The following is a 23,719-nucleotide window of genomic DNA, read 5'->3' on the forward strand; positions in this document are numbered from 1 at the left end:
ACACAGGTTTTCCAGGGACCTCCGTGAACATATACTCTGTTTTCCCACCTTGTTTGAAACCCCGGTTCTCAGTGTCAGGCTTCTAGCACCTTCCGTTTTGCCATTTTTGATGGGTATCTGAAAGTTAATTTTACATGTGATGCTGACGACTGCTGTGTTAACAATAAATATTGAAATGACAGCCTACTGCAAGAGGAAACCGTTGCATTGTGGGAAAAATTGGTAGTGGTAAAAGATCTGCAGGCTGCCGAACCTTGCTGAGGTCTGCGGGCCGGTTCTAATAATAAATCAAGATCATCCCAGGGGCCGTAAAAAACTGATATCTTTCCGGATAAGATCTAAACCTTGACCTGACATATGTGGTGTAGACCAATTTGGGTTTCCAATCTCTCCAAAAGAACGTGGTGATCGATGGTATCAAAAGCAGCACTAAGGTCTAGGAGCACACACACATTCAGTCAAAAGTGTATCAATAAAAATGTGCTTAACCATTCCATTAGGGCTATTAAATGTATTTATTGACATGTATAAAGCTTGCATACCTTTTTGACGGTACAGTAGTGTTAATAATCAACAGGGAGTAAATGTTTTATTAAAAGTCTACTGTAACAGCGAACAACGTGAGCTGGTATTATTCTAAAAGTGAAACAATAAATCATTACAAGCAAAAGAAACACAGGCTTTTAACTTCAATGAGACCATCCATTTGGCATGGTTTCATAGTGTCAGCCATTGCTCTAAGAGAACGACAGCAGGATGTCCCATAGGTCTTAGTGAAAATTTAAGGCACTGAATACCACACATTATAAAGACATTGAAGTGAGATCCACCACATTCAAATATTGACATGCAGGACATGCAGCTCTAAACAAAGAAACAAAGAAAGGAAAGCTTGAGTCTAGGCTGTGAATCTACTTTCTAAAAGTTACTACACATATACTGTACTTCAGGTATCTTGCATTTGGACTTTGGTTTAAGTAATGCAATCTAAAATGTTATTTAGATGTTGTTTTGGCAGTTTTTCCCAATCCTTGTGCCTAACAAAGTCACCCAATCAAAGCACCTATATCCTGAGAGACCGACATGCGTCAGCTTCCAAAAGAAACAGATTGCAGTACTGTTGGCAAAGCATGCACAGATTATGTATGTCTCAGACGGACAAGACAGTTGTGTATTTCAAACTAGTAGGAGGGACCCATAGCACTGGAGTACTTGTGTTATCAAGTACTTTTAGTACTATTAGTTAGTCCATATCTGCAGCATCCTTGAAATATTTCCCCCTAAACATTCTATAATTGATCATCTTTATTGCTGGGTTTGAGGAGACACAGGCGTTATCACAAACTCTCCTAGCAAAACAGTACTGTCACTACAGTGACTCAAACAAGCACCATCTATGTGTTTTGGTAGCCTGGATCCACACTGAATTCTTCAGTTTCACTTTACAATCCGAAAAAGTATCCAGGCTCGTGTTTTGGCATTAGATTCATTTTATGGTGTAATAACTCTACAACCCTATGATAGAAAAGCCATTTGTAAATAGATGGACAGCATTACCTCATCAGTGTAAACATGTAGCCTACAGATTGAACCCGAGCATCATCACTTTACCTTGAAAAAGCAGGAAACCCTGCACACATCTAATCATAGATTCTTGTCATATTGTTGGTGCATAGACAAGAAAATAGAGATGGAATACATGTTCTTGACTAAGACTGAGTGAGGACACTCTTCATCTTCCTTTTCCTAACAGATTGAACCCTGGCACCATCAGATGTTATGGGTCAGTGGGTTTTACTGTATATATCACAGATATGATATGAGTAGTTATACTGCCAGGAAAGTGTAATCACACTGTTGATGGATTTACAATGGTATTCAGGTACATTTACAACTCAGCCATGTGTTCATCTTTCATGTGATTTACTGGCCCTGTAAAATACTCAGGTGTCTGGAATAGCACCCTGTAAGGTCAATGCATCTGATAAGGCTTTCTCGCCGAATTGCTTGTCCTCTGTGATGTGGTTGGTGTGTGTCGTGGCAACTTTGAAGTCATTTTCTGCGAAAAGTAGTTCTTTACAACTGTGCTTTCTTTATAGCTCCAATTCCCCACATTCTTCTCTTCTCTACAGATGAGCTAATTTGACTGACAGAAACAACAACGAAAACAACAAATGAACTAAAATTAATACAAATATTAACCCACCATTAGGTGATGGGGATTTTTACCAAGGCTTGGGAGTGTTACTCAAATAGGATAACAGTACTGTGTTTGTAGGTACACACAATTCAACTAGTCTCCCCTATACACAATAATATTATAATCAACATTGGTACAGTTTAAAAAAAAAATCTTAATAATTCACATTGTAAAATATAAAAACTAAAAACAAGTGATGCATTTCTTTAGCAACAGTACAAGCTCCAAAGCCTCAGCCAGATAGTGATTGTTGATGGTGGGACTGAAGGAGGGCTCTCTCTCTCTCTCTTAAATGTCCTTAGTGCTCACTTTCATCTTCTCCACAGTTTCCTAACAAGAGTTAAAGGAAGAAGATTATTGGCTACTGTAGTACAAGTACCGTTATGATACACAGTGTACACAGCATGGGTTCATATCGTTTTCTCCCCTTTAAAATACATTATCCGCTCTTGATTGAGCTTGCCTGACACAATGGAACCAATGAAATAGTCCCAAATGTGCAACCCCGCCCATCTGGCACCTCAGGCAGGCTCAATCAAATGTGCCTAGTACTAAAAAGAAAGCAAAACCTATGTCTGATGTACAGTAAAGATGCAGCCAAAAAGTGAGACATACCTAGAAGCATGGGCATGTAAACTATGACAAATATCGGCTCTGATTATTACAGTAATTGACTCATAAAGTTCTAAGTACAGGTGTGTGTGTTGTATAATTACACAGCCTCATTGACCTATACTGTTATTTAAAGGGGCAATCCACAATTGAAACAATAACACTTCTCAAGTGTTTTGGTTAAAAGCTGAGGGATTGGCTGGAGAAATGTACTGTAACCACTCTCAAATTCACAGACAGAGCTATGGATGTAAGGACCGACCATCCATGATATCAGAATTATAGTTTTAACCATGTTTTAAGGCTATGCAATGTTTGTTTACATTTACTTTGCTTAAAAACATTGGAGTAAAACAAGCTTATATGTTGGGTTCGGATGGAATGTGACAGTTGAACTAAGTTCATGAGGCATTTACTAACGATACTCTTTAAGAATCAATGGGTACAAATCATTAATTTCTAATTCCAAAAATTGATGTAGCAACCACAGATTGCCCCTTGATCAAGTAGCAGTGAAACGTCACGTGCTGTTCATGGTGCCAGACTAACCTGATGTTTGTTGAGCTCAGCCACTCTCCGTGTCCACTCCTCCTCTGTCATCTCCTGGTCAGCACCTTCAGTCTTCTCCACAGCAGGCACCTTATCTGTGCCTGCAGGGAGGGAGAGAGGAATAGAGAGAGGAATAGAGAGAGAGAGAGAAAGAGAGAGAGAAAGATAAAGAGAGGAGGGGGGACAGAGGAAGCGAGACACAAGCCAATATGGACAGAGATAGAGAGCAACAAAGAGGGAGATAAAGCGAGGGAAGAGAGAGACATAAATAGAGAGAGAGTGAGAGAGAAAGAACATAACTAATCTTAACTCAAAATCCCCTCACACTATGACCCAGATAAGTAAAGGCCTACTATAACGGCAGGTGTGAGACAGCTAGTCTCACCTTCGCAGGTCACAGCTGTGCAGACCCAGTTCCCACAGGCACAGACACAGCGGTTACATTCCACCTGAGTCTCTGCCCCGTCCTCATAGGTCTCATCCTCCAGGGCACACTCTACAGGAAGCAGGAAGTGGATAACAGGAAGTTAATGGACATGTTGATCAGTAAAAGTTTTCAAACCCAGAAATGAAAGTGGTCAATACGTTCGGGAGCGCCTTGCGAAGCAGTCTCAACGGACCAGACCAGGTTTTGGGAAATCAGGAGAAAATTCTTCCTTATTTGTACATTTTCTTTAAATCTATAGGCACAACCTACAGTAGATTCGAGCTGAACATGTAATTTGAAGCTGAACATGTAATTACTACAACTTTGTGCAAGTGACAAACTGACACGTTTTCATTTTCGTCAAAAACAACTTTATATCGAAGGAATGCTTTTGATTTGACGACCTGCACATCGTTAGACCCAATGATGTGTTTCTGCGCATGACCTTAGATAGCTAACGCTGCCATGACATCGCCTACAAGCGTAATCTGTGATTTTGATTGGAGAAGCAGTTTCTGGACATCTTCATGTATATTTTCTTTGGTAACAGTATTTTATTTATGAACGTGTCTTTTTTGGTGTGTTTTTAAAATGGTCTAATAATCAAATCACATTTTTTTTAAACGTAAGGCTTGAACATTGGACATAAAAAAAACATACCAGAAAGATACAGTATATGGTGTAAGTCTTACTTCTCTCTGGTGGGTTGAAGCCAGGCTTGAAGCAGTTTAGGAACTCATCGAAGCTCAACTTCCAGTCCGTGTTCTCATCTGAGAGCTCGATGAGGGCATCCACACACAGGCTCCTAGTGACCAACAGGAGAGGTGTGGGAATTAACAATAGGGCCAATAAGACACAGGAGGGAAATAGAGTAAAACAGACTACTGTTACCGTCATTTCACTGGAGCTAATGTATATACACTGCGTTGACAAAAGATTGCAACCCATCCCCTTTTGAGTTGCAACCCATCCCCTTTTGAGTTGCAACCCATCCCCTTTTGAGTTGCAACCCATCCCCTTTTGAGTTGCAACCCATCCCCTTTTGAGTTGCAACCCATCCCCTTTTGAGTTGCAACCCATCCCCTTTTGAGTTGCAACTCATCCCCTTTTGAGTTGCAACCCATCCCCTTTTGAGTTGCAACCCATCCCCATCCCCTTTTGAGTTGCAACCCATCCCCTTTTGCAACCCATCCCCTTTTGAGTTGCAACCCATCCCCTTTTGAGTTGCAACCCATCCCCTTTTGAGTTTTTGAGTTGCAACCCATCCCCTTTGAGTTGCAACCCATCCCTTTTTGCAACCCATCAGAACAGCCTTTTGAGTTGCAACCCATCCCCTTTTGAGTTGCAACCCATCCCCTTTTGCCCTCAGAACAGCCGTAATTCGTAGGGGCATAGACTCTACAATGTGTCGAATGCATGCCACATGGTTGCTGGCCCATGTGTCACGTTTTATCAAGGTGGGTGGAATCAGGCGCAGAGAGCAGATTTAGTGATATGACAGTTTATTCTCCGGCGCACAAAAAACACGGTCAACCCAACTGTCACGACTTCTGCCGAGGTTGGCTCTCCTGCCCGTTCAGGCAGTGCTCGGCGGTCGTCGTCACCGTCCTACTAGCCACTACCGATCCCTTTTCGTGTATCTGTTGGTTTTGTCTGATTGGTTTCACCTGTGTGTTGTTTAGTTAATTAGTGTCTGTATATAATGTAGGTTGTCCCGCCCTTGTTTTGTGCGGGATTGTTTATTTTGTCATTCATTTTGTCTATCGGTGTTTTGTGTTTCTTATTCTCCGGTTAGTCTGTTTTCCTGTGTTGGATAATTTCACCCTGTGTGTATTTGGGTTGACCATGTTTATTTTGTTCACCGGAGAATAAAACTTTATATCGCTATCTGCTCTCTGCGCCTGATTCCACCCACCTTGATTAGACGTGACACCAACACACAGGGTGAACAATCCAACACAGGATCAAAGATAGACCGGAGAATAAAACACAAGCACCACACCAACTGACATGAATACAAAAAACAATCCCGCACAAAACAAGGGCGGGACAACCTACTACATATAAGGACGTTAATTAAACTAAAATACACACAGGTGAAACTAATAAGACAAAACCAACAGACAAACGAAAAAGGGATCGGTAGTGGCTCGTAGGACGGTGATGACGACCGCCGAGCACCGCTCGAACAGGCAGGAGAGCCAACTTCGGCGGAAGTCGTGACACCATGTCGACTCCAATGCTTCCCACAGTTTGTGTCAAGTTGGCTGGATGTCCTTTGGGTGGTGGACCATTCTTGATACACACGGGAAACTGTTGAGCGTTGAAAAACCCAGCAGCGTTGCAGTTCTTGACACAAACTGGTGGGCCAGGCACCTACTACCATACCCTGTTCAAAGGTATTTCTGTTTTTTTTTCTAACACATTTGCAAACATTTAAAATTAAAATAAAACGTTTTTATGTCATTATGTGTAGATTGATGAGGATTTTTTTTATGTCATCCAATTTAGAATAAGGTTGGAACATAACAAAATGTGGAAAAAGGGAAGGGTTCTGACTACTTTACGAATGCACTGTAAATGTTCCTCAATGTTCCTTAGACTGGGCCTAAAACAAACCACGCCGAAACCAAACCATGCCTCACTATTTTGTTTTTGGCATCTTTTCAAACTAAAACATTAGAATGACAATGACCACAGGAGTTGGCAAGACAGCACAAACAGATCTGGGATCAGGCTAATGCCAGTCCAGTTGCCCTTTAACTCTGGTCTATCTCACAGATGACCCCAGATAGCCAGCCGACACACATTGGGAGGAAGGTTCCACACATGAATGAGAGTTGATACTGCCCAAATCCCCGTGCCGCTCTCTGTGCTCGCTCCCAGACCCATGATGCATGGGAGAAGGGTATGGTCCCACGGGACAGCCAGTGTTGTGCCACTGAGCCCCATTGCCACCCACACCCACCACCACTTCCCATCAAAACAAGCCGCCTCACCATAACAGAACTGCCAAAACAGCACTTTCAGCCCCACCAAATCACCCATCCCCCTACCCCAACCCTGCCCCCGTACACCCTGTCTCGAGGTCACCATGTAAACAACTGTGATATAACAAATCTACATCACTCATCCTAGTCTTATCAATTACATTCTTTGGACGATTCCATACAGTCACAACTGTAGAAATCTACAGCACACTCACCATGGCTGCAAAGGTGCAGCAGGGTGATTAGACACGGACAACTGAACAGTTCAACATCAGAGTTAGAAAACTTTGATAAGGGCAAGAACTGAACAACTGGATTCTACAAAATGTGATTAGCATATATTGATGTATTATACAGGTTACCATTGCTTCTGTATACGGTAGTTTTATATCAATATGGCAATAACCGATTCACTGAAAGAACTCAATCAAATAGCTACAGTATTAGCAGTGCAAGCAGTAGCTTCATCGTGACCTTTCCATTGCTTTCAATTGCTCCATGTACTCCATGTATTGAATTAAATTAGTGTTAGTCCCAGAAAAAAAGGATATTTTAACTTATTTTGAAGTTAAGTCCCTGGTTAGGTGCTGGAAATTAAAACCCTGTTCATTTGGTTAGGGAGCTCCTTAAGTGCTGGGCCCCACTCACAATATGAGAATGTGTTGGTGGAGATAGCTTCTCTTCTCTTCAAGCAGCAATTGAAAACAATGACGGCAAGGTTACAGTCACTAGTCTTTTTAGTAAGTACTCTTATTCAACACAGCAATACACCGAGATACCAATATGTTGAGAGACAAACAATCATGATGTTGCTACTACCTGACGTGAATGCACTGCACTAAGCACATGTCAGTAAGTAACACTTGGCATTATATGTCTAAACATTTCAACGGACTCAAAACGTCGGGAATTTAGTCAGGACCATTATGACACGATTAGAAGACATTATAATCGGGTCGTACTTGCTCATGACTTACAGTGCATTATCAAGAACCTTTAGAATGCATTATACCTGCAGGCTTCACGTGAAGTGTTACCCAATTATGGTCTGGGCTCAGTGAGAATCCACCAGTGGGCGCAGCTCATCTGAGCCAGTGGTGGGGGCTCACCTGAGCAGGCGGTTGTTCTCCTCGTCAGCATATGAGGTAATGTTGATGGCTGTTTCGTTGTGCTGGAGGAACTTAAGGAACTCAGTGGAATCCAGCTGGGAGTCTCCATTGTCATAGTCCTGTAGGAATATTCATTCATACATTTTATTTTGAGCCTATGAGGATGCAGTAGATGTGGGGGGGGGGGGGTTTCATTAAAGGAGTACAGTTCCACCACTCTTTAGTATGATTATTTTTTGCTTTATTGAGTATGAAAATAAATGGTGGAGATGACCATCAGAGCTCTATGGGCTTTCTGTGAGAAATGTTAACCACACAGGAAAACAGTGGGAGATGATATTGACTCTTTGGGGGGCCAGAGCAGGAGAGCTGTTGGATAACTGCTGTTATGTGTTCAAGTGCTGGGCAGTGGGAAGAATGTTAAACAGTCTGTTCTTGCTGTGGGGCCTTTTCTATGCTGTGAAGCTTGGCCCACAGAACTAACGAATTGACAGAGGGGGAGAACTCCGTGAACTTTCAACAGATTCTGTCTCAGTAGAGCTGCTGCAAGTGAAATGTATCATTCTGCTGCTTACGGAGTCATTAAGTAGTCCATACATGCTAACGGATTGTAATCTTAGCCGTTTTATTAAGGCGAGGGCAGAGGAGGACTTTCTAGAAGTACAGGACTAGAAATAAATACTCCATTCCACTTTAAATAATGTGAGCGGTACTTTCCCCTGCAGTTTTTCCATGATTTTACAGCAATAGTTAAACTTTGAAAGTATCATTACCCTCCCCACACACACACACACTGGGCCCACACACACACACACACACACACACACCCACACACACACACACACACTGGGCCCACAACCAACCACACACACACACACACACACACACACACACACACACACACACACACACACGCACTGGGCCCACAACCACCACACACACACACACACACACACACACACACACACACACACACACACACACACACACACACACACACACACACACACACACACGTACACACACACTGGGCCCACAACACACACACACACACACACACACACACACACACACACACACACACACACACACACACACACACACACACACACACACACACACACACACACACACACGCATGGGCCCACAACCACACACACACACACACACACACACACACACACACACACACACACACACACACACACACACACACACACACACACACACACACACACACGTACACACACACTGGGCCCACAACCACACACACACACACACACACACACACACACACACACACCTATCCACCCAACCCCACAAACACGCACAAGTCCGACCTACCTTGAAGTACTTGAGCAGGGTGTCGGAGAAGTTGGAGCCCTTGGCGAACCAGCCGTCAGGGACCACCTCATTCTGCAGCCACTGGATGACCCGGCTGCGCAACTCGTTCCTGTTGGCCAGGTAGCACACGACTACACAGGCAGAGAGGGAGAGAGTAGAGAGGGTCAGTACTGCAGACAGCTGAATGACTATACAGACTCGCTAATATTTACCGCGTGATTTTACTGGAATTAAATATGTGAGAGTACTGCTGTTTGTGTATGTGTGTGTGTGTGTGTGTTGGGGGGCTGGTTGTGAGTGTGTATGTGTGTGTGTGTGTGTGTTCGGGGGGCTGGGTGTGAGTGTGTATGTGTGTGTGTTTGTGTGTGTGTTGAGGGGGGCTGGGTGTGGGTGTGTATGTGTGTGTGTGTGTGTGTTCAGGGGGCTGGATGTGAGTGTGTATGTGTGTGTGTCTCCCTTGAGCACATAGCTGTTGTGTGAAAGTGTAAAGGAATATCCAACAGTGTATCTTCCACAGTGCATGCAAGGATAGTATAAAATGAACATACTGCTATTATTAATCAATTATTCATTAACCTCTCTGAGACAATGGGCCTCATGACCTTAGGCAGTATACTTACTTGGGCTGGCAGCAACAGCTTTGTCTGCCTTTTTCTCTGAAAGAAATCACAACACAATCAAAACAACTGCAAGCACTTCTCTTAATCTCCTCTTTATTGCAGAATGTTCCTTGGAACACAGAAATAGAACTCCCAGAACAGACTTCCATTCAAGGTAATGCTCTGTGATGGGAAGTCATATTGAGTGTACATATGTGTTTCATTGAAATGTGCATGGTCTGAGGGGCTTTGTCCACTCTAGTAATAAATTTCTATGCCTTAAGACAACCCGGGGATTATTTTCAGGGTCCCCTACCTTCACAGTGTCCGTCGTGGTACACCTGGATCTTGAGGCCGGTCAGACAGGCGTCGCGGTGGAGCTCACAGTGGTTGCGGTACGTCTTACCGTTACTGCCACACACAGAGCGCTTGTGAGGTTTGCATTGCTGAAGACAGAGAGAGAGCACACCCATTTTCAATCTGTGCAGTGAGACCTTTGGTCTTTGCCAGGAGTGTGTATGCATGCATGCGAGTATGTGTATATGTGTTTGTGTGAGCGCATGCACGCCTGCGTGTGTGTGTGTGTGTGTGTGTGTGTGAGTGTGTGTGTGTGTGTGTGTGTGTGTGTGTGTGTGTGTGTGTGTGTGTGTGTGTGTGTGTGTGTGTGTGTGTGTGTGTGTGTGTGTGTGTGTGTGTGTGTGTGTGTGTGTGTGTATAGGCTAAGACTCACCTCGATGCACAGGCAGGAAGGTTCCCCTTTCTCTGTCACAGCACACTCTCTGCCAGCCCCACAGAATACATTGGCACACACCTTGGACTTGCTCTTCCCCTCCTACAGGGACACAGAGACACAGAAGACATGGGAGATGATACATCTGATGCCTTCTACTTGTGTGATGATGTCTGTAAATACAAATGAACATCTCCTCCCGCAAAGACATTGAGATTACATGCCACTTCTTAAATGCATTCTTCTAATCTACACGATCAGAAAAATACAAGGAAACCCTAAGGAAATTCAAAATAATTAACAGTAATAAGTAATAAAGGAAGGGTCCTTCTTTAGTGCCGTAAGTAAACTACAGAGCGATCTCATTGAAGGTGGCCATCGCCATCTAGTGTTGACTAAAATAGCTAGATTTACAGGTATAACATTTGACTGGAATGCAATCATTTTAGGTTTATTTGAGCAATATGCATTATTATACAATTCTTCAGTAATGTTAGATTTAGAAAAAGGGTTGATTTTACTAGAACCAGGTCTACTTGGCTTGAGTCAGATAACATTGTATTTGTAAAGACTGCACAATTAAATCAATAAAATAATATAATGTTATTGAGATTGATAATTTTCGGCTGTGATCACAAGTAAGTGACCACAATTTACTCTCTGGTGTATCAGACAGACAGACAGACAGACAGACAGACAGACAGACAGACAGACAGACAGACAGTATGCTTTCACATGAAGGCTGTCACTAGATGGTGAAATGCCCTTCACTTTCTAGCGGTAGGGTTTTCTAATGTGTATACCATTACTGTAACACCCTGATCTGGTTCACCTGTCCTTGTGATTGTTTCACCCCCTCCAGGTGTCGCTTATTATATCCCGGTGTATATATCCCTGTGTTTCCTGTCTCCCTGTGCCAGTTTATCTTGTTTGCCAAGTCAACCAGCGGTTTTACTTGCTCCTATTATTCCCCCGTCTCTGTTTGTTTCTAGTCCTCCTGCTTTCAACCCTTGACTGTCCTGACTCCGAACCCGCCTGCCTGACCACTCTGCCTGTTCTGACTACCAGCCTGCCTATCCCCTTGTACTGTTTTTGGACTCGGACCTGGTTTCTGACCCCTGCCTGGCCTGACCTCGAGACTGCCCATCGTCTGGTACTGTTTGGACTCTGACCTGGTTGATGAACTCTCGCCTGTCCCCCCTGCCTTTGCCTCCTCCCTTTGTTATAATAAATATTGGAGCTCCACCATCTGCCTCCTGTGTCTGCATTTGGGCCTCACCTTGTGCCCTTAAAATTACGTTCTGTTTCAGATGTCTTGATATACAGTATGTTACATTTTAAGAAACACTATGTCATTTCAATATATATCGATTTCTACACTCAAACACATACACACCAACATTGAGAGAGAGAAGTGTGTTGCCCTTTTGTCTGCTATCTAAGTCCCCCAGACTGCTATCCAGACCATCAGTTTCAGATGGAAGTCTGAACAGCCCGTTGACCTGTGACCTTTCATTCACAGCGAGGGCCGCTAAGCCACAGTGACTTTAGCATAACAATGTTTCGGCAAATGCCCTCCCACAAGCATAGTGACACATGTTCTGTCAGCCAACGCAGTCAGACAAAAGACACCCACAATTTTATAGGGCAGATGGTAGACAGACAGACACTGGACCAATATGTCATGGAGTGTCCAGGTGACTGAAGAACACAAACAAACCCACACATACACTACCGTTCAAAAGTTTGGGGTAACTTAGAAATGTCCTTGTTTTTGAAAGAAAAGCAAAAAAATTGTCCATTAAAATAACATACAATTCATCAAAAATACAGTGTAGACATTGTTAATGACTATTATAGTTGGAAATGGCAAATTTAAAAAAAATGGAATATCTACATAGGCGTACAGAGACCCATTATCAACAACCATCACTCTTGTGTTCCAATGGAACATTGTGTTAGCTAATCCAAGTTTATAATTTTAAAAGCCTAATTGATCATTAGAAAACCATTTTGCAATTATGTTAACACAGCTGAAAACTGTTGTTCTGATTAAAGAAGCAATAAAACTGGCCCTCTTAAGACCAGTTGAGTATCTGGAGCATCAGCATTTGTGGGTTTACAGGCTCAAAATGGCCATAAACAAAGAACTTTCTTCTGAAACCCGTCAGTCTATCCTTGTTCTGAGAAATTAAGGCTATTCCATGTGAAAAATTGCCAAGAAACTGAAGATCTTGTACAACGCTCTGTACTACTCCCTTCACAGAACAGTGCAAACTGGCTCTAACCAGAAAAGAAAGAGTGGGAGACCACGGTGCACAACTGAGCAAGAGGACAAGTACATTAGAGTGTCTAGTTTGAGAAACCAACACCTCACAAGTCCTCAACTGGCAGCTTCATTAAATAGTACCCGCAAAACACCAGTCTCAACGTCAACAGTGAAGAGGCGACTCCGGAATGCTGGTCTTCTAGGCAGAGTTGCAACGAAAAAGCCATATCTCAGACTGGACAATAAAAATAAATTATTAAGATGGGCAAAATAACACAGATACTGGACAGAGGAATATTGGAGAAAAAAAGTGTTATGGACAGACAAATCTAAGTTTGAGGTGTTCGGATCCTAAAGAAGAACATTCGTGAGATGCAGAAAAAATGAAAAGATGCTGGAGGAGTGCTTGATGCCATTTGTCAAGCATGGTGAAGGCAATGTGATGGTCTGGGGGTGCTTTGGTGGTGGTAAAGTGGGAGATGTGTACAGGGTAAAAGGAATATTGAAGAAGGAAGGCTATCACTCCATTTTGCAACGCCATGTCATACCCTATAGACGGCGCGTAATTGGAGCCAATTTCCTCCTACAACAGAACAATGACCCAAAGCACAGCTCCAAACTATGAAACTATGCAAGAACTATTTAGGGAAGAAGCAATCCGCTGCTATTCTGTCTATAATGGAGTGGCCAGCACAGTCACTGAATCTTAGCCCTATTGAGCTGTTGTGGGAGCAGCTTGACCGTATGGTACGTAAGAAGTGCCCATCCATCCAACTTGTGGGAGGCGCTTCAGGAAGCGTGGGGAGAAATCTCTTCAGATTACCTCAACAAATTGACAACTACAATCGCAAAAGTCTGCAAGGCTGTAATTGCTGCAAATGGAGGATTCTTTGACGAAAGCAAAGTTTGAAGGACACATTTAAATGAAAAATCATGATTTATAACCTTGTCAACATCTTGACTATATTTGCTATTCATTTTGCAACTCATTTCATGGGGCGGCAGGGTAGCCTAGTGGTTAGAGTGTTGGGCTAGTAACCGGAAGGTTGGAAGTTCAAACCCCCGAGCTGACAAGATACAAATCTGTCGTTCTGCTCCTGAACAGGCAGTTAACCCACTGTTCCTAGGCTGTCATTGAAAATAAGAATTTGGTAGTGTATATTACATATGGCACCAATATGTTATTATATTTTTTTATGCATATATGAGGGTGTTCCAATGGGGGACCATGTATAGACTGTAGCCTGGTGTCGGTGTCACAGATATGACAGGCATGACTGGGGGTCAGAAAGCACCAGCTGCCTGAGCCTTGTGACCCCTGACCTCTCACCATTGATATTTTGGGGTATTTTATTAGGATCCCCATTAGGGTCCACACAGCCACAGCTCCTCTTCCTGCCAGGCCACACAGCCCTACTTACGTATTACAGGACATGATTAGTAACAATCATAAGTATCTGCTGGTATGTCACTGCTTGGCTGGCATGTGTGGTGAGATTTTCACAGACCATCGATATGAAGCCTTGTGTAATCTCTCTCTATATATATCCCTCCTTATAGAGACATAATCACCCTTTTATACATCAGCGAAACAATCAAGAGGGTTTGCAGGTTTTTGATTCTATTGGTTCCATTGAGCTGGGCAAGCCCAATCAAACCCAACATTTGAAATTCTCTTGAATACTATTTGAACCTAGGCCTGACCCACACATGCACGCACTGGCATGTACAGTATGTGCGCACTCTAGCACGCAGACACACACACACTGTACGATATGCAGGTCAGGCCGAGACCTCCTGTCTCAGGCATGTTATTTTCATTAGTCCACATGAAGCCTTATGGCATGGTCGGTCCACAGGCCAAGAACTGATGGTAAAAAAATACTTCCATCTTCGAGCTGTCTAACAGAGGAGCTGTACACCCATCAACACCCATCAACACCCATCACACACACACACTTGAACACACACACAGATCTGCATTCTCAGCTGGAGTGTCTGGTCTGGACTGACTTCTCTCTCTGTGTGCCCAGAGGGAGATGGATAGCGTGAGTGGAAGACAACAACAAGAAAGACACTTCAGGGAAACGAGGGCGCAAACATTCCCCTGCAGAGCCAAGATGAGGAATTTGGGAGCATGTCCAACCTGTGACTCTCCCATCCAATCCTAACTTGTTTTATAGGGCAAAGTCAAGACACTGAAAAAAAAAGCTGTAAGTCAGGGGCATACCAAACCAATCATGGCTTTAATAGCGCTAGATGAACCAATCAGTTGGGGAGAGAGCCTTCCATCTGTTATCCAAGGAACCTCGTTTCTAAATGACCTACTTATCTCCGGTTAACCCCAAATGCGACACTTTCTCATTGACTTAATACCAAAATCCCTCACTTTTTGGTATTATTTTTCGTGGACAGATCTTGGCAGAGTAAATGCTCACGCATCGCATCTTCCTCTCTGGTGTATCCAGAGAGCTACTGGAGACCCATAATAGAGACGGAAAAGGATGCGAGACACCCCCAATCGCTGTTTTTTCCCAAAGTTTTTTTTCTGGTTCAATGAAAGTCACTGAACTAACTAGACCAGACCCAGCTGCTATTGCATTGGTGTCTATGGGAGACTGACAATTCTTTCCCCGATGGTAAACGGCCTGAGTGAACTATCTTCATTTATCCACCATCTTTGCCCATATGGCTCAAACAGAGGAAGTGAGTGTGAATGGACTGTGAACAAAACATAACGGGTACACAATTCTACACAACACTGCCTACATGGCTTTCACAATAAAAAATATTCTGGCTCCACCAGCACCTTCTGAGGTGACTCAGGGGAAGATGTTAAAATGGCTACACAGGTATAACTGTTCCTGCTCTTTATTTCACAGCCGCTTTGGATTTTTTTGGAGGGAGAGGCCTAGAAGGGGCCAGGCAGGAAAGAACACACAGGGAACAGTGATTACTTTAGCAGAGAGACAGACAGCAAACATGGGCCTGGTTTGGCCACTCCACAGGGTGAGGAGAGCAACTGTGTTCTCCAACGGTGGCCAAGACTAAAACTCCATGATTGAGTTGTCACTTGGGATGTACTGTAGTGGGGATGACCACGACTTACACTAAACTATGACTAATGACTATACATTGTCAGACAACCAAAAGGTGCATTTATTGGATATGTGTTGGATAATGGCATTTTACAGACAGAATGAGCTATAAGGCCAACACTGAGTTTCAGTGAGGTTCATACCAGCAACACAGAGAGTTACTAGAGAACCGCAGGGCTCAAACACAGGAAGTGAGTGTGGACGGACTGTGAGCAAAACACAATGAGTGCACAATTCTACACAACCGTGAGTGATCACTTTGGAGAAACCTTCCAGCGCCCAGAGGTGGACAAGAAACAGACCTAGTCCCAAAAACAAATGAACATGGTTTTCTTCGATTCAAACAAAGGACGTATCACTCACTGTCATCCTCCTAATTGGTTGATAAACAACAATGTGAGGGTTTGAGTTATAATAAACTATTACTGTATTTAGGTCATTAAGATGTCATATTGGACGAAAAGACTCTCTCCTTTCTGTTCTGTGTGTGTGCACGTGTGTGTGTCTGTGTGTGTATGCATGGACTACTTTGGATGAGTAATGGAAAGATACCGTTCAACAAAACAAACCAAAGTCACACCCTAGGTGTAACTTCAAGATCCTTCGTCATCAAAGCTTCAAAAGCCCTTTACATAAAATGTAATTGCCAATGTCATACGTTTCTTTGAAAGCCAGGAAAAAGCCTGTGGGGGCTGATTATACTCTATGACTAATCTTTCCAGCTGGCTGACTGCTGAGACCTTTCATTCGGAAGTGCTTTCCAGAAGAGGAGTGTGTGTAATGTCTATACTTCATAACTCACCAAGACCCAAATCAGAGGGCCCACAGTGGACTGAACATATGAGTCACATTAGTCCTTTGCAATCCGACCAAAAAAAGAATTGAGATGGGAGGTAGAGGAAATGTTGTTTTTGTACCATAGCCCTGTCTCACGTAAGGCTGTGTCTGTGGCTATTGGGGAAGGGGGCCTTATACATCTAAACAGAAGGACAAACAGCAAAGAAAGGCCTCTTGTCTCCCTGCAGAGAGAATATACAAGCAACTGCCAACATAGTATCTTAATAGAGCAAAACAGAGCCAGAACAGTTTAAAAGGTCCTAGGCATGAATTCTACAAGGGTCTGGAACTCTATTGGAGGCATGCGACACCATTCTTCCACGAGAAATTCCATCATTTGGTGTTTTGTTGCCGGTGGTGGAAAACGCTGTGTCAGGCGCCAATCCAGAATCTCCCATAAGTGTTCAATTGGGTTTAGATATGTTGACTGAGACAGACATGGCATATGGTTTACATTGTTTTCATGCTCGTCAAACCATTCAGTGACCACTCGTGCCCCGTGGATGGGGGCATTGTCATCTAATGGGGGCATAGCCATGGTAGCCAAAATAATGTTGCCTCTGGCTAGCCGTAAAAAAAAAAACTAATGTAAGGAACTTTAAATGATTTACACTTTTAATGTTGATACTTAAGTATATTTTTGGAATTACATTTATTTTGATACTTAAGTATACTTAAAACCAAATACTTGTTGACTCTTAATTAAGTAGTATTTTACTGGGTGACTTTCACCTTTACTTGAGTCATTGATTATCCTTTATTTTTCCAGCAATTACGTTCCTGTCACGTTCGTCGTAAGGATCAGACCAAGGCATTGCATGAGTAGAGTTCCACATAATTTTAATAAATCGAAACTGAACAAAACAACAAACAACCAAACGAACCAAAACCCCCTAGACATACAAAAACCCTAGACATACAAAAACTAGAGTACCCACCCTAGTCACACCCTGACCTAACCAAAATATATAGAAAAACAGAGATATCTAAGGTCAGGGTGTGACAATTCCATACAGCACATAACTTGAACTACATGTAATTGCAGAACAACTTCAAACTTGTCTCATCCATCTCCATAGGATCATGATTTTAGTTTTAAACTACACACACAAAAAAACATACCAATCCGTTAAGTCGTGCCTTAATAAGTGTGTCTAAAGTGAACAGCATTCTTTCCTCTATCTCCCAGATCAGGCCCAAATGAGAGGGCTCACCCCACATACCAGGCATTCCTGCCCAGGTCAAAGGCCTGATTCGGGGGACTGCTCACCCAGACAAACCCTCTGACTTCCAGAGCCATGGCTGCGGGCTCCAGCTGTGCTGACCCATTTAGCACTTGCACAGCCCAGTTACTGCTGCTTAGCCTGCACACACACTGGAATGCTCTCACCCACGCAAGAGCGCACACGCATTTCAGTGATGGGGGAAAAAAACAACGCAATTACATATCGGGATATTCATTTTGACGATATATCATATCCTATTGCAATATTATTTTGGACTAGTTTGCTCTATCTGTGCCAAAACGTTCCTCCATAGCTTGTTCTCCGTCTTCTTTCTAAATAGAGAGCCCATTTGTTTTCAGCACTTTCATTTCCATGACTGATCAAAAATTCATTTCATCATGTCTGTCTCTTGTCTGCATCAGATGGTGAGCAATACGTCTGGAACACTGAATCGCAATAAAATCACAGTATCGAATTGCAATGCATATAGAATCGTGAGAATCGCAATAGATGTCGTGATAATATCGTGCCGAGGGGTCCCTGGGAATTCCCAGGCCTAATACACATGCACGCACAAGGGTGTCCGACACCATCACCATTTTGGGAAGTAAGCTGCTGGTGGGGTTGGGGGGGGGGGTCAGAGGGCTCTGATCACGGAGGAGGTGACCCTGTGTGGCCCTGGCTTGTAAGAGGACATCTGGCCTGAGGTGGCCCAGCTGGGAGTTAAACTTTGTCTTTATGAGACTTCTTTGGGAAGAAGCAGCTGCTTAACCCAAGGTTTTGCGTTCACTACTTACGAGACAGAGTCGGGATTAGAAGGCACTAGGCACAAAGTGATTCTTTGGCATGTGTGACTTGTTAACCTCTCCGTTTTAGACCCTGACTCAGGCATCAGATAGGTCAATAGGGACTAATAATAGTCGCTGTGACCCCCTAAAATGGTACCTGACAAAGAGAATTGAGTCAACGCATACATATTTCATTATGCAATGAACCCCAGTTCTTTCTAAAGTTGGCAATGAGTTTTGTTCTACTGTCTTGTTTTGTTTTGCGTTCCCAACAAGCAGAATGCTTTGCATAAATAAATAAAAACATGGGACTCCCTGAACATTTCGTCAGAGGGTCCTGCTCCGACAAAATCACGCGTTTTTTTCACATTAAGCTAAACAGAGGTAGGAGGGCGTTAAGGTGGGCAGTGAATTCCTCCCAGGGTCTCTCACGCCTCGGCTAGCATCCAAAAAGGCCAGCTTTCTAACCCAAGAACTCACATCCTTTTCCTCCACTCACACATTCGACCTGAACACTGACAGCTCGATTCCGTGTTTTAAAAAATTCTGATACAAATTCTATTTGAAAACGCTCTTTCTGATTCTCCCTCTTTTTCCATTTCTTTTCACAGATTTTCTTGGAAGTTGCGTCTGTAACAGCATAACTTCCGTCCATCTCCTCGCCCTACCTGGGCTCGAACCAGAGACCCTCTGCACACATCGACAACAGCCACCCTCAATGAATCGTTAGCCATCGCTCCACAAAAGCCGCAGCCCTTGCAAGAGCAAGCGGAACAACTACTTCAAGGTTTCAGAGCGCGTGACGTCACCGAATGAAACGCTATTAGAGCGCACCCCGCTCACTAGCTAGCCGTGTCATATTGGTTACACGTCTGAATTTGCAGTGTCCTAGCTGCTGCTGTAGAACTTATTCTCTTTATTTTTCTGTCGCTCTAAAATGAGCATTTAAATAATTCCATGCATTTAAATTGGAATATTGGTAGATACATTTGCAGCATGACTTATGTATTAAAATCTTTCATTAATGAGATGTTGGAGGGGTTGTAAATAGGCGTTCCACAGGCTCGCATTCATTCTTTCATTAATTCATTCACCGTATTAAAAGTGATTGGTTTAGATAGAGCGTCTCTTTCGTAAAGGCTGTTTGAACCAATAAAAGCCAAGGTGATGTCATGAGCAAAAAGGCGGGCTCTAGCAGCCTAATCAGCCTATAGCCTTATTGTTTCAAGTTCGTTCTCATGCTAGGTGAATGGAGTTCCATTACAGTGCTCCTCTCATCCACCCAAAAGCCATGTATATACCATCTCCCATAAATCCTTGGGAAGCTCAGTCCATTCAACTCCTCTCCCCCTAACTGTGTATAGCTCCCCTCTTCTCCCTTCCTCTCCCCCGTCCTCCCCCCCTCTCTCCCGCTAGTCTCTCGACTAACTCTCATCGCCTATATCACTCTCTCCCACTCTTGTTTCTCACTTCTTCATCCCACTCTCTCTCTCTCCCACCCACTTTCTTCCCCCCTCCTGTCTCAATCTCTTCTTTTTCTGTCTATAACTCATCTCCCTCTCCCCCCCTCTCTTCCTGGCTAGTCTTGGCTGGTGCTGAGTGGTGTCATGGCAGAACAGGCTTGTTCCTGTGTTGCTCTGTGCAGGCGGAGAGGGTGAGCTAATGGCTGACAGATGTTTAGAGGAGGAGGAGGAGGAGACACACTCTAGGAAAAGGCATGCATTCTTAAGCAGAGCACTGTTCCAATCACACACTCTTGAGGAGGGCCAAGCTAGCACACTTAATAAACGTATAAACTGCCATGAACAGTTACAAACAGTTATAGACCATTGTGTTAATACAAGACAACCTTGCTGTAAATAGCCTTTCTGCACTACAAGGTTGTGTTTATCTGTTGGCGGTTATGCACTCATTTGTGCTGTGTTCCTTATCAGCCATTCAGGCAACAGCTTCAGTCATCCAGACCACATTTTGAGACTAATTGCCCCCCTAATAGGGCTAGAAATCGTCTGGTTTTTTCTCTGTCTCCTTCTCTCTCTCTCTCTCTCTCTCTCCCTTTTTTTCTCTCGCTCTATGAATCTGGGAAACATGCCAGCCAGGGAGAGAGCGAAAAAAAAAGGCAGAGACAAAAGATAAAGAAAGAGAGGGGGAAACCTTAAACTGGCATAAAACACAGTGAAAAACATCAACCTTCCCTTAATGAGCTTCACAAGCTGCTCTGTGTAGGAGAGCAAACAAGCCTTTCCACTGAGGGCATTAAGGATGGCTCTGAAGTGGTGCCAGAAGTGAGGGAATGGGTGCACTGCACCACACCACATGCCTGTCAACCACAACCACATACACGCACGCACGCACACACACCATAACCATGTTCACAAAACAAGATGGAAGAAGGGAGGGAAAGAGACAGAGAGGCAGTTGGATCTCCTCATTGTCTAAGGCTTAGCTGGCTCCTCAGCCATCACACATGCCTGTCAGATCCCAGCCTGCTCCACTCTGACCCCTAAACCATGAACCCTGGCCTTCTATGTAGGACCGGCCCGAAGGACATACAGCAGTAAATTCAGTCTGGTGAAGGACAAACAGCCACCTTGGCTCTTATTGGCCATTATGGGCATCATGGTACTGCCTATAATGCTTGCTTTTAGATTACAGAAGGACTGTGCTACCAGTCAGTAGCTGGTACCTAAAGATATTTTTCTTTCAGACAACAGTCAAAGGTTATGGAGCTATGCCCTACTTCTAACAACACATCGATTTTCCATTCTGAAATCTATAGAAAATGGCCCTGTCTGGGTATCCTTTTTCAAGGGCCTTTGCACAAATACAGCTTTGAGTTTGACAGATTTGGCTGGTATTCCTCTAGTACTGTTACATGTTCATGTCCAGGGTTGGATAACTCAGTCCCTCAGGCTGGCTGTGAATGAACTCACAGGGCCTGGGAGGGCATGGATGAAGCAGGACAAACTGTACACAGCTGAGACCATGTTGACTGTCCGTGCCCACACTAACAGATTACAAGTGAAATGAGGACATCTGAAATAACAACCTAATTTCTGCTTGGAGCAGCACTCAATCACTACTATGGCAATCAAAAAGTCAACACTGTCGTTGCTGTCTGCACCACAGTATAACCTGGAGGGAAACAGATAGGAAAGGAGGGTGGCTTTCAAATGAACCTTTAGAAATCTAAACCAACAACTGGAAAATCCAGACAGACAGAGCAAATTGATTGAACACAGCAATCACTTTTCCTCTTTCTTCCTTGTCAGGACTGCCAGTCTTTGGATGTTGAGGTCTAAGGGCATGTTCTCTGACTCAGTGTACATGTGCAGCTAGATGAGGATATAGACACACACAGGCACACACACACATACATCCCAAATATAGAAGATGTGGCCCCAGGGCTGTAGATGAAAAGACTGACACATCTGTTATTTGCGTTTGTCAACACCTAAGAGCTGCCAAGCTGTGTATTTCACAGCTGTTTAAACAGGCAAAGATGGTTTAAAAAACACACACAAATACATAGTAAAAAAACAAACACCTGGAGTCTTTCATTGCAGGGAACTGGTAGTGTGTGTGTGTGTGTGTGTGTGTGTGTGTGTGTGTGTGTGTGTGTGTGTGTGTGTGTGTGTGTGTGTGTGTGTGTGTGTGTGTGTGTGTGTGTGTGTGTGTGTGTGTGTGTGTGGTGTGGGTGTGGGTGTGCACACTTGCCTATCTGCAGTGCTTGTGTGTGTGTGGTTGAGGTGTGACCCCAAAAAAATCCTCATTGGCTTTCCCAACTGTCTGTTATATTGGTCTATTTTCTCTGAGACCATCAATCACCTCTCTGGCCATCACAGCACAAGACCAGTTCATTAAGAAGTGCCATGAACCTAGCCAGAGCCTCCAACATGTCAACAACACTACACTGGTGGTCAATGACCAAAGTGGCCACCTCTACAAACAACTTCCTGCATGGCAACCAATCAGAAGTAGTTTATAGGAAACAGGGGTGAAACAACCCCCCCCCCCCAACAAAAATTTTTTTAAAAAACTATGCTGAAGTGAAGTACATTCAACAGCAGTGATCAGGATTTGCTTGATGTAAATGGAAGGCAGACAGCACATGAATTATCTTCTAATGTTCTCTAAAATATATTACATATCAAGTATGTGTGATAAAGACTTTTCCTAGAGATACTGAAGGTCTGGAGCTAATTAGAATAGGTTGCTTTTCATTGGCACATAATGTACACACAAAATGCACTCAAATGCACTGGTTTGGTGAATGTTGACATTGCACCTTTGAAGCTGGACAGATGTGCAAGGCTTTGCCCCTTCTTTTTCTAAACTTACTGTGCTTAGTTATTTATATAAAAACGTACACAGGTCAGACTGTCCCAAGTTAAATTGACAAGCACGTTACTGTTGGATTATGTACATTAGCCAAATAATGAAAAGGTATACATTTAAAAATAGGAAAACATTTGTTTGTCAACAGACTAATCGTCCTCTAGAGCGTTTATATTTGTTTACATCTAAATAATAAAAAGCATTTACCTCGGCATGACAGCAAACGACTGCGACTAGTAGACATAAAAGGGCACTTCGAAACATCTGCAGAGAACACAAATAAGACAGTTGCTTCAGTGACGGCCTGACAGTCAAAACAAAACCGAAGAAACTTGAGTATTTATGAAAACGAAGATGTTATCCTTTTTCCAAAAACTTACCATGTTCGCGGGTGATGACTCAAAGGCAAAGGAGAGACGTCAGTGTTCAGACCGAGACAAAGGAGGATAGGAAAATTAGATTGGCGAAATTTGAGCACCACGAAGGAATTTCCCTCGTCTGTCTCCCCCCTCTCTGACTTGGCCAATAGCGCTCGAGGCACTCGAAGCTGGACGGAGCAACAGCAGCAAGAAGAGAAGTGCTCAAGGATGGACAGATGCCGGG

The 23,719-nt window shown here is 43.5% G+C and overlaps 1 protein-coding gene across 1 annotated transcript; it reads right to left on the bottom strand.

Annotated features, from left to right (window-relative positions):
* Window positions 1-496: 496 nt before the first annotated feature.
* On the bottom strand, window positions 497-23,719 carry LOC135543588 (follistatin-related protein 1-like). Its single transcript, XM_064970970.1, has 11 exons — window positions 23,497-23,719; window positions 23,324-23,380; window positions 10,561-10,662; window positions 10,147-10,276; window positions 9,852-9,887; window positions 9,232-9,362; window positions 7,888-8,006; window positions 4,481-4,593; window positions 3,747-3,857; window positions 3,362-3,462; window positions 497-2,530 (listed from the first exon to the last, which is right to left on the bottom strand). Exons 1-11 carry the CDS (start codon window positions 23,497-23,499, stop codon window positions 2,489-2,491), a joined length of 945 nt encoding a protein of 314 aa, XP_064827042.1. The 5' UTR covers window positions 23,500-23,719; the 3' UTR covers window positions 497-2,488.

The sequence above is a fragment of the Oncorhynchus masou genome, chromosome 7, assembly GCF_036934945.1.
Source record: "Oncorhynchus masou masou isolate Uvic2021 chromosome 7, UVic_Omas_1.1, whole genome shotgun sequence".
Classification (NCBI taxonomy): Eukaryota; Metazoa; Chordata; class Actinopteri; order Salmoniformes; family Salmonidae; genus Oncorhynchus; species Oncorhynchus masou.

What these genes read in the sequence shown, in the direction of transcription:
- LOC135543588 (XM_064970970.1), bottom strand. An exon ending in CCACGACGGACACTGTGAAG is followed by an intron (nt 9,888 to 10,146) that starts GTAGGGGACCCT and finishes GATTTCTTTCAG; the next exon opens with AGAAAAAGGCAGACAAAGCT. An exon ending in CACAGCTGTGACCTGCGAAG is followed by an intron (nt 3,463 to 3,746) that starts GTGAGACTAGCT and finishes CCCTCCCTGCAG; the next exon opens with GCACAGATAAGGTGCCTGCT.